The following is a 17,316-nucleotide window of genomic DNA, read 5'->3' as shown; positions in this document are numbered from 1 at the left end:
ATTTTCTGTTTGAATTTCACCAGGATTGTACCATAATCAAGTGTTTGTTCTACATTTTGATTAAAATAGTGGCAATATACCTGTCACTTGTAATTTTTTGGGAGGGTGATGGGGCAAGACGTTGGAGAATGCAATGTTGGAAAAGTGTTTTTCAGCACTTTATTAGTTGAATTTTGGAGTAGCTTTGTATATACATATATAAATATTCCCTTATTTGGGATCTATATTTTCTTTTCTATGAAGGACTAAATTCAACTAAACTAGGCTGAAAACTATCCAGGCGAATTATGTGTATTGTGGTAATCCATTAATGCATCATGGGCGGGATTCTCCGTTAGCCGATGCTGAAATCGGGAAAGGTGATTGGTCAGAGAATCGGCAGCAGGAGGTGGCCAGGAGGTGGGCTATGGGGTCAGGATGGACAAGCATAGAACATATTGCCACAGATGGCAAGGCAGCCATGCAGCTGCGCACACCACTAACAATCCACTTTGAACTTAGTGCCACGGGTCATATAGGTGTCCCCCCAGGGGTGTGCACTCTGGCCCCAGCCGATGCATCAGCTGTATGGGCACGCTGCAGCGTAACCAATGCCATCTTGTTGACTGGGATGAGTACGTGTGGGGAGTGTAATGTGTATGTGCGGCTGCAGCTTGTCAGCCTCCCGAGTGTCAATCATGGACCCGGCGAATCCCACACCATTTTTGATTGGAATCAATTGTGTTCTACGTGGCACTGGTGCTGGCCTCTTAATAGTAGCAGAATCGGTCCATGTGTGGTGCCAGTTTTTCTGTTGTGAAAGTCAACGGATTCTGCATTGGTATCTACACTTAGTCTCAGAAAAGGAGAATCCCACCCCATATGCTTGCTTATTCACCTCTCTTGCTTTCTACAATAGTATACTTCTGACAGAAAGTTACTATTTGTGACATTGGAAAGGTGCCTATTCGACCACCATCTGGATCCAGCTTCTTTAAAATAAATTTAGAATACCCAATTCATTTTTTCCAATTATGGGGCAATTTAGCATGGCCAATCCACCTACCCTGCACATCTTTGGGTTGTGGGGGCGAACCCCACGCAAACACGGGAAGAATGTGCAAACTCCACACGGACAGTGACCCAGAGCCGGGATCGAACCTGGAACCTCGGCGCCGTGAGGCAACAGGCTGGACCCAGCTTTTAATCTAGTTCAGCACGGTAGCACAGTGGTTAGCATAGTTGCTTCACAGCTCCAGGGTCCCAGGTCCGATTCCAACTTGGGACACTGTCTTTGTGGAGCTGCACGTTCTCCCCGTGTCTGCGTGGGTTTCCTCCGGGTGCTCAGGTTTCCTCTCACAAGTCCCGAAAGACGTACCTGTTAGGTAATTTGGACATTCTGAATTCTCCCTCTGTGTACCCGAACAGGCGCTGGAATGTGGCGACCAGGGGATTTTCACAGTAACTTAATTGCAGTGTTAATGTAAACCCACGTGTGACAATAAAGCTTATTATAATGAGCACAGTAAGAAGTCTTACAACACCAGGTTAAAGTCCATCAGGTTTGTTTCAAATCAATAGCTTTCGGAGCACTGCTGAAGTGTTGTAAGACTTCTTACTGTGCTCACTCCAGTCCAACGCCGGCATCTCCACATCATATTATAATGAGATGATTGCGCCAAATGCCGAAAAATTACATTACTATGCAGTATGGCTTTGAAGCATATGGCTTTATCCACGTTAAATGGTTTGCGAATTAATTTGCCCCGCAATTTGGAGGCAAATTGGACAATAAAGTCATTAGTTCTTATGTAAGGTCTATGCCAAAATATTTTGAATTTGGGTAGGATCAATAAACCAATAACATAGAAATCTATAAACCGTGGCGCCAAAAGGCGACCTGCCTAAAGATGTAATGAAGGCATAGTCTGCATGAGAAGGTATTTGATAAACTTCACCTACCCCTTTTGTAAACGCAGTGTTCTGGCATGAATCAAATCAAAATGCATAACAGCATTGCAAAAAAAAACTTGCCCACGCAAAAAAAACTTACAGTGCAGGGCACAGACAAGGATTAAACAAAACATGAATACAAGTTAACTCAAGCAGTAGCGAGTAGGTGAAAGGAGGATGAATGTTAAAGGTCTGAAGACTGCAGGGAGAAAGGACAGCGAGACGGAGGTAGGTTTAAAGTCTTGGGGAGCGGTGCATTGGATTGAGGCTGTTCCATGATTCTTGAAACGAACAGGGAGAGGACGTGCAGAGAAGCGTGCAGATCGGCACATTTGCATCTTGTGAGAAAGAGAGGGAATTTCAGATCACTGAGACTTAAGTGACAGATCTAGTGTCATGCAAGTATCACAAATTCAGGGGGATACACACGTGGATTATACTAATTCTACTTTTTAATGTTCAGATAAGATTGAACAATTTTTTTGCATTATTTCCTATTATTCTACTAACATACGACTGCCAGAACGAGAAAGAACAAACGAAATCAACAAAGATGCGCAACATAAACGATGAACTAGGACAACAACCTTAAAGTGGATTACTTTGAAAACAACCTTAAAATGGATTACTGCAGACATAAACGAGTGATATATTAATTATTTCAACAATACGAAAAATATAAATAATTTGTAATTATATTTAACTTCAAAGGAGCATTTACCTTGAGCAAAATTTTTCATTTGTTTAGAAACAGTTGCTGCAGAGCTGGAGAAAATATGTAAACAGCAGGATATTTGGGGCATAAAAGGTTTTGAACAAACGCATTGAAATTAGGCATGTTTTCAACTCAAGTCAACGATTCCCCCTCATTCCGATCGGTGTGATTTGTAAATTCCATTAATCCCAAAACAATACACACCTTCTGCCTTCAAGACACTTGGTGTCAGTTTTGTGTGAATTTATCATGTTCAATAACCTGCCCCTCAAAATGTTCCTCCAAAAATGTTTTGTGCAAAGTAAACGCATTACTACAAAAATATCGGCGTGAGGATAGATGGTGGAGTCTTTAACGTGAGCAGACAGAGTGAGAAGGGACACAGGAGGACCGAGCAGCTTTGCATCAATCAGCCAGTGTGACTGCTCGGGGCCGGCAGCGCGCAGGCGCGGACCAGTGAAGATGGCGGCGGCAGAGCTGAGAGGCCGGCGGGTGGGCCCAGCACAGACAGGCGGCAGCCGCCGGGAGCATCTCCTCAGCCAGGGCACCAAAGGCGGCCAGCAGGAGCAGGGAAGCGCTGCTGGGCCTGCTGACGGCGGCGTGCAGGTGCAGCCGGGCACCTTCTGGCTGACCAGGATAGTTTTGCTGCGCTTCATAGCATTTATTTACTGTGAGTGGAATGGATGGGGATATAAATAGGTCTACCGATTTGAATCGACCAGCAGCACCTCCGCTCCCCCCACCACCCCCATATCCGCCCCCCCCCACCACCCCCATCTCAGGCCCCCCACCCACCCATCTCCGTGCCCCCCCCCCATCTCTGCCCCCCACCACCCCCATCTCCGCCCCCCACCACCCCCACCACCCCCATCTCCGCCCCCCCACCACCCCCATCTCCGCCCCCCCCCACCACCACCATCTCTGCCCCCCACCACCCCCATCTCCGCCCCCCCCACCGCCCCCATCTCCGCCACCCCCACCACCCCCATCTCCGCCCCCCCCACCACCCCCATCTCCGCCCCCCACCACCACCATCTCCGTCCCCACCACCCCCATCTCCGCCCCCCACCACCCCATCTCCGCCCCCCACCACCCCATCTCCGCCCCCCCACCACCCCATCTCCGCCCCCCCACCACCCCCATCTCCGCCCCCCCACCACCCCATCTCTGCCCCCCCACCACCCCCATCTCCGCCCCCCCACCACCCCCATCTCCGCCCCCCCACCACCCCCATCTCCGCCCCCCCACCACCCCCATCTCCGCCCCCCCACCACCCCATCTCTGCCCCCCCACCACCCCCATCTCCGCCCCCCCACCACCCCCATCTCCGCACCCCCACCACCCCCATCTCCGCACCCCCACCACCCCCATCTCCGCCCCCCACCACCCCCATCTCCGCCCCCCACCACCCCCATCTCCGCCCCCCACCACCCCCATCTCCGCCCCCCCACCACCCCCATCTCCGCCCCCCACCACCCCCATCTCCGCCCCCCCACCACCCCCATCTCCGCACCCCTCACCACCCCCATCTCCGCCCCCCCCACCACCCCCCCATCTCCGCCCCCCACCACCCCCATCTCCGCCCCCCCCCCCACCCCCATCTCCGCCCCCCCACCACCCCCATCTCTGCCCCCCCACCACCCCCATCTCTGCCCCCCACCACCCCCATCTCTGCCCCCCCACCACCCCCATCTCCGCACCCCCACCACCCCCATCTCCGCACCCCCACCACCCCCATCTCCGCCCCCCACCACCCCATCTCCGCCCCCCACCACCCCCATCTCCGTCCCCCCCACCACCCCCATCTCCGTCCCCCCCACCACCCCCATCTCCGTCCCCCCCACCACCCCCATCTCCGCCCCCCACCACCCCCATCTCCGCCCCCCACCACCCCCATCTCCGTCCCCCACCACCCCCATCTCCGCCCCCCACCACCCCCATCTCTGCCCCCCACCACCCCCATCTCCGTCCCCCCACCACCCCCATCTCCGCCCCCTACCACCCCCATCTCCGCCCCCTACCACCCCCATCTCCGTCCCCCACCACCCCCATCTCCGTCCCCCACCACCCCCATCTCCGCCCCCTCACCACCCCCATCTCCGCCCCCCCCACCACCCCCATCTCCACCCCCCACCACCCCCATCTCCACCCCCCCACCACCCCCATCTCCGCCCCCCCCACCACCCCCATCTCTGCCCCCCCCACCACCCCCATCTCTGCCCCCCCACCACCCCCATCTCTGCCCCCCCACCACCCCCATCTCCGCACCCCCACCACCGCACCCCCACCACCCCCATCTCCGCCCCCTCACCACCCCCATCTCCGCCCCCCCCCACCACCCCCATCTCCACCCCCCACCACCCCCATCTCCACCCCCCCACCACCCCCATCTCCGCCCCCCCCACCACCCCCATCTCTGCCCCCCCCACCACCCCCATCTCTGCCCCCCCACCACCCCCATCTCTGCCCCCCCACCACCCCCATCTCCGCACCCCCACCACCCCCATCTCCGCACCCCCACCACCCCCATCTCTCCGCCCCCCACCACCCCCATCTCCGTCCCCCACCACCGCCATTTCCGCCCCCCCACCACCCCATCTCCGACCCCACCACCACCCCCATCTCCGCCCCCCCACCACCCCCATCTCCGCCCCCCCCACCACTCCCATCTCCGCCCCCCCACCACCCCCATCTCCGCCCCCCCACCAACCCCCATCTCTCTCCGCCCCCCCCCACCACCCCCATCTCCGCCCCCCACCACCCCATCTCCGCCCCCCCACCACCCCCATCTCCGCACCCCCACCACCCCCATCTCCCGCCCCCCACCACCCCCCCCACCCCATCTCCGCCCCCCCACCACCCCCATCTCCGCCCCCCCCACCACCCCCATCTCCGCCCCCCCCCACCACCCCCATCTCCGCCCCCCCCCCACCCCCTCTCCGCCCCCCCACCACCCCCATCCCCTCCGCACCCCCACCACCCCATCCCTCCCCCCCCACCACCCCCCCCCTCCCCCCCCCCCCCCACCCCCCCCCCACCCCCCCCCCTCCCCCCCACCCCCACCCCCCCACCCCCCCCCACCCCCATCTCCCCCCCCCCCCCCCACCCCCTCTCCCCCCCCCCCCCCCCCTCTCCCCCCCCCCTCTCCGCCCCCCCACCCCCCTTCCCCCCCCACCCCACCTCCCACCCCCCCTCCCCCCCCACCCCCCCCCCACCTCTCCTCCCCCCCCCCCCCCCCGCCCCCACCACACCCCCATCTCCCCCCCCCCCCCCCCATCTCCGCCCCCCCCCCCCCTCACCCCCACCCCCCCCCCCCACTCCCCCCTCTCCCCCCCCACCACCCCCCCCCCTCCCCCCCCCACCCCTCTCCGCCCCCCACCCCCCACCCCCCCCCCCCCCCCTCCTCCGCCCCACCCCCACCCCCACCCCCCCCCACCCGCCCCCCCCACCCCCCCCCCCCCCCCACCCATCTCCGCCCCCCCCCACCACCCCCATCTCCGCCCCCCCCACCACCCCCATCTCCGCCCCCCCCACCACCCCCATCTCCGCCCCCCCCACCACCCCCATCTCCGCCCCCCCCACCACCCCCATCTCCGCCCCCCCCACCCCCATCTCCGCCCCCCCACCACCCCATCTCCGCACCCCCACCACCCCCATCTCCGCCCCCCCACCACCCCCATCTCCGCCCCCCACCACCCCATCTCCGCCCCCCACCACCCCCATCACCGCCCCCCACCACCCCCATCTCCGTGCCCCACCACCCCCATCTCCGCCCCCCCACCACCCCCATCTCCGCCCCCCCACCACCCCCATCTCCGCCCCTCCACCACCCCCATCTCCGCCCCCCCACCACCCCCATCTCCGCCACCCGACCACTCCCATCTCCACCCCCCCACCACTCCCATCTCTGCCCCCCACCACTCCCCCCATCTCTGCCCCTCACCACTCCCCCCCATTCTCTGCCCCCCACCACTCCCACCCCCCATCTCCGCCCTCCCACCACTCCACCCCCATCTCCGCCCCCCACCACTCCACCCCCATCTCCGCCCCCCCACCATTCCCCCCCCCCCCCATCTCCACCTCCCCCACCACTCCCCCCCCCCCCCCATCTCCGTCCCCATCTCCGCTCCCCCCACCACTCTCCCATCTCCCTCCCCCCCATCTCCGCCCCCCACCACTCCCCCCCATCTCTGCTCCCCACCACTCCCCCCCCCCCATCTCTGCCGCCCCACCACTCCCCCCGCATCTCCGCCCCCCATCTCCGTCCCACCACTCCCGCCCTTCTCTGCCCCCCACCACTCCCCCTCCCCATCTCTGCCCCCCACCACTCCCCCCCATCTCTGCCCCCCACCACTCCCCCCCATTCTGCCCCCCACCACTCCCCCCATCTCTGCCCCCCACCACTCCCCCCCCATCTCTGTCCCCCACCACTCCCACCCATCTCTGCCCCCCCACCCCTCCCACCCATCTCTGCCCCCCCACCACTCCCCCCACCTCCACCCCCACCACACCCCCCCATCTCCGCAACCCCATCTCCGCCCCCCCACCACTCCGCCATCTCCGCCCCCCACCACTCCCCCATCTCCGCCCCCCACCACTCCCCCATCTCTGCCCCCCCACCACTCCCCCATCTCTGCCCCCCCACCACTCCCCCATCTCTGCCCCCCCACCACTCCCCCATCTCTGCCCCCCCACCACTCCCCCATCTCTGCCCCCCCACCACTCCCCCATCTCTGCCCTCCCACCACTCCCCCATCTCTGCCCCCCACCACTCCCCCATCTCCCCCCCCCCATGCCCCCATCTGATTTGATTTGATTTAGTGTCACATGTACCGAAGTACAGTGAAAAGTATTATTCTGCGGCCGAGAGAACGTATACAGTACGTACATTGTAGACAAAAAGAGTAATCAACAGAGAACATTGACAAATAGTACATCGACAAACAGTGATAGGTTGCTGTGCGGAACAAGGGCCAAACAAAGCAAATACATGATTAAGAGCAGCATAGGGCATCATGAACAGTGTTCTTACAGGGAACAGATCAGTCTGAGGGGGAGTCGTTGAGGAGTCTTGTAGCTGTGGGAAAGAAGCTATTCCTATGCCTGGCTGTGCAGGCATTCACACTTCTGTACCATCTCCCTGGTGGAAGGGTCTGGAAGAAGGCAATGCCTGGGTGGAACGGGGCCCTGATAATGCTGTCTGCCTTACTGAGGCAGCGGGAGGTGTATACAGAATCAATGTGGGGGTGTGTCATGTGAGAGTACCTTTTAAGAAATGGGTGTTTATAGATGGATGAATATATAAAAATCTGTAGTGAGAGTACCTTTTAAGAAATGGGTGTTTACTACTGCAGTGGTGTCAGAGGGTGTTTACTGCTGCAGTGATGTCAGAGTGGGTGGAGCTGAGCTGTCTGTCAGCTTTTTACTTTCGTTTTAGGCTGTTTGCTGCAGGGTGTGTTTTAGTTTCATTTTCAGTGTTGGAGCTGAAGCCAGACAGAACAGGTGTACTGTTGATCTCTCTGCCATGAAAAGACTATCTCTTCATCATTTGGTGAATTCAGAAATTATAAATGTTTTCAGTAGTGACTTTAACCTGATGTGCTTAAATGGTTTGTTTTTTAAGTCATATGGATGTTAAAAGGAAAGCTTAAAGGATTACTTAGTGTTGTAGTATTTGGGGGTTGTATTTGAATTAATGGTTGCTGAGATGTTCACTATATGTTTTAAAAGGTTAACTTGAGTTCATAGAATAAACATTGTTCTGCTTTAAAAAATACTTTTCCATTTTTGCTGTACCACACCTGTAGAGTGGGGCGTGTGCTCCTCATACCACAGTCTATTAAAAGTTGTGGGTCAGGTGAATTCCATGATACACCTCGGGGTTCTCTAAACCCTGGCCCATAACAGATGGCAAGCTTGTGTGATGGGTTGGGCTGAGTTCACCATTCTCTCCACCTTCTTACGATCTTGGATCGAGCAGTTGCCATACCAAGCTGTGATGCACCCGGAGAGGATGCTCTCTATTGCACATCTGTAGAAGTTTGTGAGAGTCGATGTAGACATGCCAAATTTCTTTTGCTTCCGTAGAAAGTAGAGACGTTGTTGGGCTTTCTACTCGTGTATCAGCGTTAGTGGACCAGGACAGACTGTTGGTGATGGTGACCCCCAGGACCTTAAAGCTGTCGACCATCTCCACTTCGGAGCCATTGATGCAAATGGGAGTGTGTGTCGTGCTATGCTTCCTGAAGTCGATGATCAGTTCCTTGGTCTTTCCGACATTTAGAGAGAGGTTGTTTTTGGTACGCCATGCAACCAAGTGATTTATCTCCCTCCTGCAGTCTGATTCGTCGTTGTTTGAGATGTGGCCCACCACAGTCGTATCATCCGCAAACTTATAGATTGAGTTGGAGTTAAATCTTGCCACAGTCATGTGTATATAGGGAGTGCAGTGAGGACTGAACACATCCTTGCGGGCCCCGGTGTTGAGGACTATTGTGGAGGAAGTCCTGTTGCCTATCCTGACAGATTGCGGTCTGTTGGTGAGGAAGTCAAGGATCCAACTGCACAAGGACGGGTCAAGTCCAAGATTGCAGAGTTTGGTTATTAGTCTTGTCGGGATAATAGTGTTGAAGGCGGAGCTGTAGTCGATGAACAGTAATCTTACATAGGTGTCCTTGTCGAGGTGCTCGAGGGTTGATTGTAGAGCCAGGGAGATAGCATCTGCTGTGGAATAGTCGCGGTGATAGGCAAACTGCAGTGGATCGAGACTGTCCGAAATAAAAAAAATGAAAATCATTTATTGTCACAAGTAGGCTTCAAATTAAGTTACTGTGAAAAGCCCCTCGCCGCCACATTTCGACGCCTGTCCAGGGAGGCTGGCAGTGATCTGTCTCATGAATAGTTGCTCAAAGCATTTCATGATAACAGACATCAGGGCCACCGGTCTGTATTCGTTGAGACAGGCTACCTTGTTCTTTGGTACTGGAATTATGGTGGTCTTTTTGAAGGAGGTACGGACCTCAGAGCGGAGGAGTGAGGTCTTGAAGATCTCTGCGAATACACTTGCCAGCTGGTCTGCTCAGGCTCTGAGTGCTCGCACAGTCGAGGCCCGCAGCTTTTTCAGATTCACTTTCAAGAAGGCAGCTTACCTCCTGAGGCTGTAATAGTGGGTATGGATGTGTCCAGGGCTGTTGGGGCGGGCGGCACTGATGCATCGCATGACTGCTCAAAGCAGGCATGGAACTTGTTCAGATCATCGGGGAGGGGTGCTGTAGCCACAGATTTAGAATTTAGAACAGTACAGCACAGAACAGGCCCTTCAGCCCTCGATGTTGTGCCGAGCAATGATCACCCTACTCAAACTCACGTATCCACCCTATACCCGTAACTCAACAACTCCCCCTTAACTTTACTTTTTTTAGGACACTACGGGCAATTTAGCATGGCCAATCCACCTAACCCGCACATCTTTGGACTGTGGGAGGAAACCGGAGCACCCGGAGGAAACCCACGCACACACGGGGAGGACGTGCAGACTCCGCACAGACAGTGACCCAGCCGGGAACCGAACCTGGGACCCTGGAGCTGTGAAGCATTGATGCTAACCACTATGCTACTGTGCTGCCCCCTTGCCATATTCCGCCGATATTCCGCCTTGCCATGCTTTATAGCCTGTGGTCTTGTGTCGGCCCTGCGATCATCGTCGTGAGTTAGTGTCGTTGGCCTGGACATCTAGTTTGATGCGGCATTGTCTTTTTGCATCTCTGATGGCTTTCCATACGTCGTACCTGGATTTCTTATAGAGTTCAATGTCGCCAAACATGAACGCCTCCGTCCAGAACATCAGCATGGAGTGAGCCAGGGTTTCCGATTGGGGATTAACCCCTCCCACGCCCACATTTCCACCCCCGCGCCCCATCTACACTCTCCACCTCCCCATGCCCCCATCTCCACCAACCCACTCACCCGTCTCCGCCCCCCCCTGCGCTCCCGTTTCCGCCCCCCGTCTCCGTGCCCCCGTCTCCGCCGCCCATGCCCCCGTCTCCACCTCCCGCGCCCCGTCTCCGCCCCCCGCCGCACCCCCGCCTCTGCCCCCAAGCCTCCGCGCCCCCGCCTCTGCCCCCAGCCTCCGCGCCCCCGCCTCCGCCCCCTCCGTCCGCGCCTCCCCCTCCCTCCGCGCCTCCCCCCCCTCCGCGCCTCCCCCTCCCTCCGCGCCTCCCCCTCCCTCCGCGCCTCCCCCCCCTCCGCGCCTCCCCCTCCCTCCGCGCCTCCCCCTCCCTCCGCGCCTCCCCCTCACCATATCTGCCCACACCCATTCACCCCCATGTCTTACTGGACAGGAAGTGTTCAATTGAATGGCAATCAAATTTATGGGCTGTAAATATAGGAGATTGGTTAATTGTGGAAAACACTTATCGTATTGAGTTGTTTAACAATGCAGGCACCTTTTAAGGGGAAGCTAGAAAAGTACACGGGAGAAAGATATAGAAGGATTTACTGATTGGGTTAGATGAAGAGGGGTTGGCAGAGGCTCAAAAGAGCGCGAGAGGTGAGCCAGCCGGGACTTTAAAAAGGGCGCGAGAGGGAGAGCCATGCGGGACTTTCAAACGAGCGCGAGAGGGAGAGCCAGCCGGGACTTTCAAACGAGCGCGAGAGGGAGAGCCAGCCGGGACTTGTCCCTGCTGATTTTACCTGCAGGAAGTGCAGCCATCTCCAGCTCCTCCAAGACCGAGTTAGGGAACTGGAGCTGGATGAACTTCGGATCATTCGGGAGGCAGAGGGGGTCATAGATAGGAGCTTCAGGGAAGTAGTTGCACCAAAGACTGGAGATAGATGGGTTACTGTAAGAGGGACTGGGAAGAAGCAGTCAGTGCAGGGACCCCCCGTGGTCATTCCCCTGAGTAACAAGTATACCGTTTTGGATACTTGTGGGGGGGGGAGACTTACCAGGGGTGAGCCATGGGCCTCTGGCATGGAGTCTGTCCCTGTTGCTCAGAAGGGAAGGGGGGAGAGGAGCAGAGCATTAGTAATTGGGGACTCAATAGTCAGGGGCACAGATAGGAGATTTTGTGGGAGCGAGAGAGACTCGCGTTTGGTATGTTGCCTCCCAGGTGCAAGGGTACGTGATGTCTCGGATCGTGTTTTCCGGGTCCTTAAGGGGGAGGGGGAGCAGCCCCAAGTCGTAGTCCACATTGGCACTAACGACATAGTTAGGAAAGGGGACAAGGATGTCAGGCAGGCCTTTAGGGAGCCAGGATGGAAGCTCAGAGCGAGAACAAACAGAGTTGTCATCTCTGGGTAGTTGCCCGTGCCACGTGATAGTGAGACGAGGAGTAGGGAGAGAGAGCAATTAAACACGTGGCTACAGGGATGGTGCAGGCGGGAGGGATTCAGATTTCTGGATAACTGGGGCTCTTTCTGGGGAAGGTGGGACCTCTATAGACAGGGTGGTCTACATCTGAACCTGAGGGGCACCAATATCCTGGGGGGGAGATCTGTTAGTGCTCTTTGGGGGGGGGGTTTAAACTAATTCAGCAGGGGCATGGGAACCTGGATTGTAGTTTTGGGGTACGGGAGATTGAGAGTATAGAGGTCAGGAGCACAGATTTGACTTCGCAGGAGGGTGCCAGTGTTCAGGTAGGTGGTTTGAAGTGTGTCTACTTCAATGCCAGGAGTATACGAAATAAGGTAGTGGAACTGGCAGCATGGGTTGGTACCTGGGACTTCAATGTTGTGGCCATTTCAGAGACATAGATAGAGCAGCGACAGGAATGGCTGTTGCAGGTTCCGGGGTTTAGGTGTTTTAGTAAGCTCAGAGAAGGGGGCAAAAGAGGGGGAGGTGTGGCTCTGCTAGTCAAGGACAGTATTACGGTAGCGGAAAGGATGCTAGATGGGGACTCTTCTTCCGAGGTAGTATGGGCTGAGGTTAGAAACAGGAAAGGAGAGTTCACCCTGTTGGGAGTTTTCTATAGGCCACCTAATAGTTCTAGGGATGTAGAGGAAAGGATAGCGAAGATGATTCTGGAAAAGAGCGAAAGTAACAGGGTAGTTGTTATGGGAGACTTTAACTTTCCAAATATTGACTGGAAAAGATATAGTTCGAGTACATTAGATGGGTCATTCTTTGTACAATGTGTGCAGGAGGGTTTCCTGACACAATATGTTGACAGGCCAACAAGAGGCGAGGCCACATTGGATTTGGGTTTTGGGTAATGAACCAGGCCAGGTGTTAGATCTGGAGGTAGGTGAGCACTTTGGAAACAGTGACCACAATTCGGTGACCTATATGTTAGTGATGGAAAGGGATAAGTATACTCCGCAGGGCAAGAGTTATAGCTGGGGGAAGGGCAATTATGATGCCATTAGACATGACTTAGGATGTGTAGGTTGGAGAAGTAGGCTGCAAGGGTTGGGCACACTGGATATGTGGAGCTTGTTCAAGGAACAGCTATTGCGTGTTCTTGATAAGTACGTACGCAGGGAGGAAGGGGTCGAGCGAGGGAACTGTGGTTTACCAAAGAAGTGGAATCTCTTGTTAAGAGGAGGAAGGAGGCCTATGTGAAGATGAGGCGTGAAGTTTCAGTTGGGCGCTTGATAGTTACAAGGAAGCGAGGAAGGATCTAAAGAGAGAGCTAAGACGAGCAAGGAGGGGACATGAGATGTCTTTGGCAGGTAGGATCAAGGAAAACCCAAAAGCTTTCTATAGGTATGTCAGGAATAAAAGAATGACTAGGGTAAGAGTAGGGCCAGTCAAGGACAGTGGTGGGAAGTTGTGTGTGGAGGCTGAGGAGATAAGCGAGATACTAAATGAATACTTTTCGTCAGTATTCACTCAGGAAAAAGATAATGTTGTGGAGGAGAATGCTGAGACCCAGGCTATTAGAATAGATGGCATTGAGGTGCGTAGGGAAGAAGTGTTGGCAATTCTGGACAAGGTGAAAATAGATAAGTCCCCGGGGCCTGATGGGATTTATCCTAGGATTCTCTGGGAAGCCAGGGAAGAGATTGCTGAGCCTTTGGCTTTGATTTTTATGTCATCATTGGCTACAGGAATAGTGTCAGAGGACTGGAGGATAGCAAACGTGGTCCCTTTGTTCAAGAAGGGGAGTAGAGATAACCCCGGTAACTATAGGCCGGTGAGCCTCACGTCTGTTGTGGATAAAGTCTTGGAGAGGATTATAAGACTTACGATTTATAATCATCTAGATAGGAATAACATGATTAGGGATAGTCAGCATGGTTTTGTGAAGGGTAGGTCATGCCTCACAAACCTTATCGAGTTCTTTGAGAAGGTGACTGAACAGGTAGACGAGGGTAGAGCAGTTGATGTGGTGTATATGGATTTCAGTAAAGCGTTTGATAAGGTTCCCCACGGACGGCTATTGCAGAAAATACGGAGGCTGGGGATTGAGGGTGATTTAGAGATGTGGATCAGAAATTGGCTAGTTGAAAGAAGACAGAGAGTGGTGGTTGATGGGAAATGTTCAGAATGGAGTTCAGTTACGAGTGGCGTACCACAAAAATCTGTTCTGGGGCCGTTGCTGTTTGTCATTTTTATAAATGACCTAGAGGAGGGCGCAGAAGGATGGGTGAGTAAATTTGCAGACGACACTAAAGTCGGTGGAGTTGTAGACAGTGCGGAAGGATGTTGCAGGTTACAGAGGGACATAGATAAGCTGCAGAGCTGGGCTGAGAGGTGGCAAATGGAGTTTAATGTGGAGAAGTGTGAGGTGATTCACTTTGGAAAGAATAACAGAAATAAGGAATATTTGGCTAATGGTAAAATTCTTGGTAGTGTGGATGAGCAGAAGGATCTCGGTGTCCATGTACATAGATCCCTGAAAGTTGCCACCCAGGTTGATAGGGTTGTGAAGAAGGCCTATGGTGTGTTGGCCTTTATTGGTAGAGGGATTGAGTTCCGGAGCCATGAGGTCATGTTGCAGTTGTACAAAACTCTAGTACGGCCGCATTTGGAGTATTGCGTACAGTTCTGGTCGCCTCATTATAGGAAGGACGTGGAAGCTTTGGAACGGGTGCAGAGGAGATTTACCAGGATGTTGCCTGGTATGGAGGGAAAATCTTATGAGGAAAGGCTGATGGACTTGAGGTTGTTTTCGTTAGAGAGAAGAAGGTTAAGAGGTGACTTAATAGAGGCATACAAAATGATCAGAGGGTTAGATAGGGTGGACAGTGAGAGCCTTCTCCCGCGGATGGAGGTGGCTAGCACGAGGGGACATAGCCTTAAATTGAGGGGTAATAGATATAGACAGAGGTCAGAGGTAGGTTTTTTACGCAAAGAGTGGTGAGGCCGTGGAATGCCCTACCTGCAACAGTAGTGAACTCGCCAACATTGAGGGCATTTAAAAGTTTATTGGATAAGCATATGGATGATAATGACATAGTGTAGGTTAGATGGCCTTTAGTTTTTGACTTCCCATGTTGGTGCAACATCGTGGGCCGAAGGGCCTGTACTGCGCTGTATCGTTCTCTGTTCTATGTGGAGCACAAATGTTGGTATGGCCATTTAGGCTAAATGACTTGTTTCATTTCTGGATACTATGTAAAATCATTTGGTCTTTTTGTTTGGAAATCTATCAATAGGGTTAAAAATCGAGTGTAAAACAGGCAACCACAAAATGACTGCTGGATTTGGGATTATTATAAGTGGAAACATGACCCGTAGCAGGAATGACTAACCGGGATAAATGTCAGCACATTTGAAATTTAACACAATGCCATTATTTCTGTTGGTGTTATCTCCTTTATAGTGTTCTCCAGGCACTTTGTAGTTAGAATTGTGTTCACCCCACCCCTACACACACCTGCTCATGCCTCTGAGATACTTTATTTTGTACTAAAAGTGCATGAAGCACAAGTTATTTTTTGAATTAGTGCTGCACTAGAAAATGCACTTGCCAAGTGAGCTATCATCATGTTAGGCTTTTGTGGCTTTATGTTGGCTTGTCCATAATTTTCGCCATTTGATTGAGAACCACATCATTCTTCCATCAGTAGAGTATACCATGTTTTGTACCCTCATACATGTTGTTCTCTTTATGCCAAATAGCAAGAAAACCATGAGCATCATTTTCCTGTGATAGCGATTTTATTCTATTTGCCATCTGAGTCCAAGGGTGTTTATTCCTCTGTGTGTAGAATGCTCACATTGAGCACTGCATCTCAATAGTTGCATTTACACCATGCACATGTGTCATAAAATAAATGAAATAACTTTTATCCAAATGTCTAGTTTCAAATCACAGGCTTCCTTAACATGTACAAGCCCCAAACGTTGTCCTCAAAGTGACCTTTAGACTCAAACCCACCTAATTGTAATCATCAAAATCTAATATCAAGCTAAACTAAGTTGAAACCACAAAATCCTAATTATTGGCCCATGAAAAAACAAATGCAAATGTTCCACTCCACTCAGATAGCCATCTGAAGCTCCCGGAATAGAGTTTATTGAAAAAAACATCACTCAAGTCTTGAGTCACATGCAGATGGGCATGCACTGCCTGAATTCTCCCTTAATGCTGCATAAGTCTAGTTGATAGCTGGTCATAAATATACAAAGATAACTATATCTGATCTGAAAACCGTGCTCTTGCTGAAAATAACTTGCAAGGTCTCAAAAGTTTATTTTCCCAAAAGAACTTCATCCCATTGCATTGATAAGTTGAGCATTAATTTCATTAACATTTAAAAAATGAACAGAAAGGTGAAGTATTCATGCTGCAGTGAGAGCCGATGAACAGTGAGCTGGTGCACAAACCTGTTGTGGTGTGCGTCTTTCCCAAGATTTCTGGTTGGGTGTGTTCTAAGTGTCAACTGTGGTTCAGTAGGAGGCACTCTCGCCTCTCAGTCAGAAACTTTTGGGTTCCAGTCCCACTCCATGGAATTGAGTACAGCATTTACTAGGGCTCCAGTACAGTACTGAAGAAACGCGGCAACTCGGAGTTGTTGTCTCTCAGATGAGATTTTAAGCCAAGGTCCTATCTGCTCTCTATACCAGTGTTTTTCAAACTTTTTTTCCGGGGACCCATTTTTGCCAACCAGCCAACCGTCGCGACCCACGCCAGCCGACCTTCGCGGCCCACCCCGGCCGACCTGCGCGACCCACCATTTTCTCTTGTTTGTTGCTGACAAAAATGGAGGAAATGGTTTTGGGTCCCTTTGGCCCCAATGGTCCCTTTGTCCCTTAGGCCTCTGAACTTGGGGGAAAAAAAAGGCTGCAACCATATAAAAAAAATTGTGGCCGCACTGCGCATGCGTGCCCGATCATTGATGCACATAATTTTGTGCATGCACACCGATGATCAGGCACGCATGTGCAGTGCGGCCGAATTTTCTTAATCTGTTCCTGGCCACTTTGAAGGCCGCTCGCAGCCGGCATTATTAAAAGCCGACTGCTGCGGCTGTTGTGCGCAGACTTGCGCAATCGGGAGCGCCGGCAACTCTCCCAAAACCTACCTGTGACCCACCCACAGGTCGCGCCCCTGAGTTTGATAATGCCTGCTCTGTAGTGAATGTCGAAGGTTCTATGGCACCCAGTGTCCTGACTGATAGTTACCCAACAGCCAGTACCCAAAACAGATGATCAGGTCATCAACTCATTATTATGTGGGACATTATCTGCCACATTTCTCCACAGTACAACAGTGACTACA

The 17,316-nt window shown here is 54.0% G+C and overlaps 1 protein-coding gene across 4 annotated transcripts in view; it reads left to right on the top strand.

Annotated features, from left to right (window-relative positions):
* The first annotated feature begins 3,090 nt into the window (after nucleotides 1-3,090).
* lmf1 (lipase maturation factor 1) overlaps nucleotides 3,091-17,316 on the top strand; it is a 945,108-nt gene continuing 930,882 nt past the window's right edge. For 2 of the 4 annotated variants that reach the window (XM_038821131.1, XM_038821132.1), the window contains exon 1: nucleotides 3,110-3,317. In XM_038821131.1, coding sequence (XP_038677059.1) covers nucleotides 3,110-3,317 — 208 coding nt within the window. Of the gene's footprint in view, nucleotides 3,318-17,316 lie in introns of all 4 variants that reach the window. The other 2 variants (XM_038821130.1, XM_038821133.1) reach the window with 2 other exon arrangements.

The sequence above is a fragment of the Scyliorhinus canicula genome, chromosome 15 (genome assembly GCF_902713615.1).
Source record: "Scyliorhinus canicula chromosome 15, sScyCan1.1, whole genome shotgun sequence".
Lineage (NCBI taxonomy): Eukaryota > Metazoa > Chordata > Chondrichthyes > Carcharhiniformes > Scyliorhinidae > Scyliorhinus > Scyliorhinus canicula.
The sequence above is the reverse complement of the archived record's forward strand: the minus strand, read 5'-3'. Positions and strand labels throughout refer to the sequence as shown.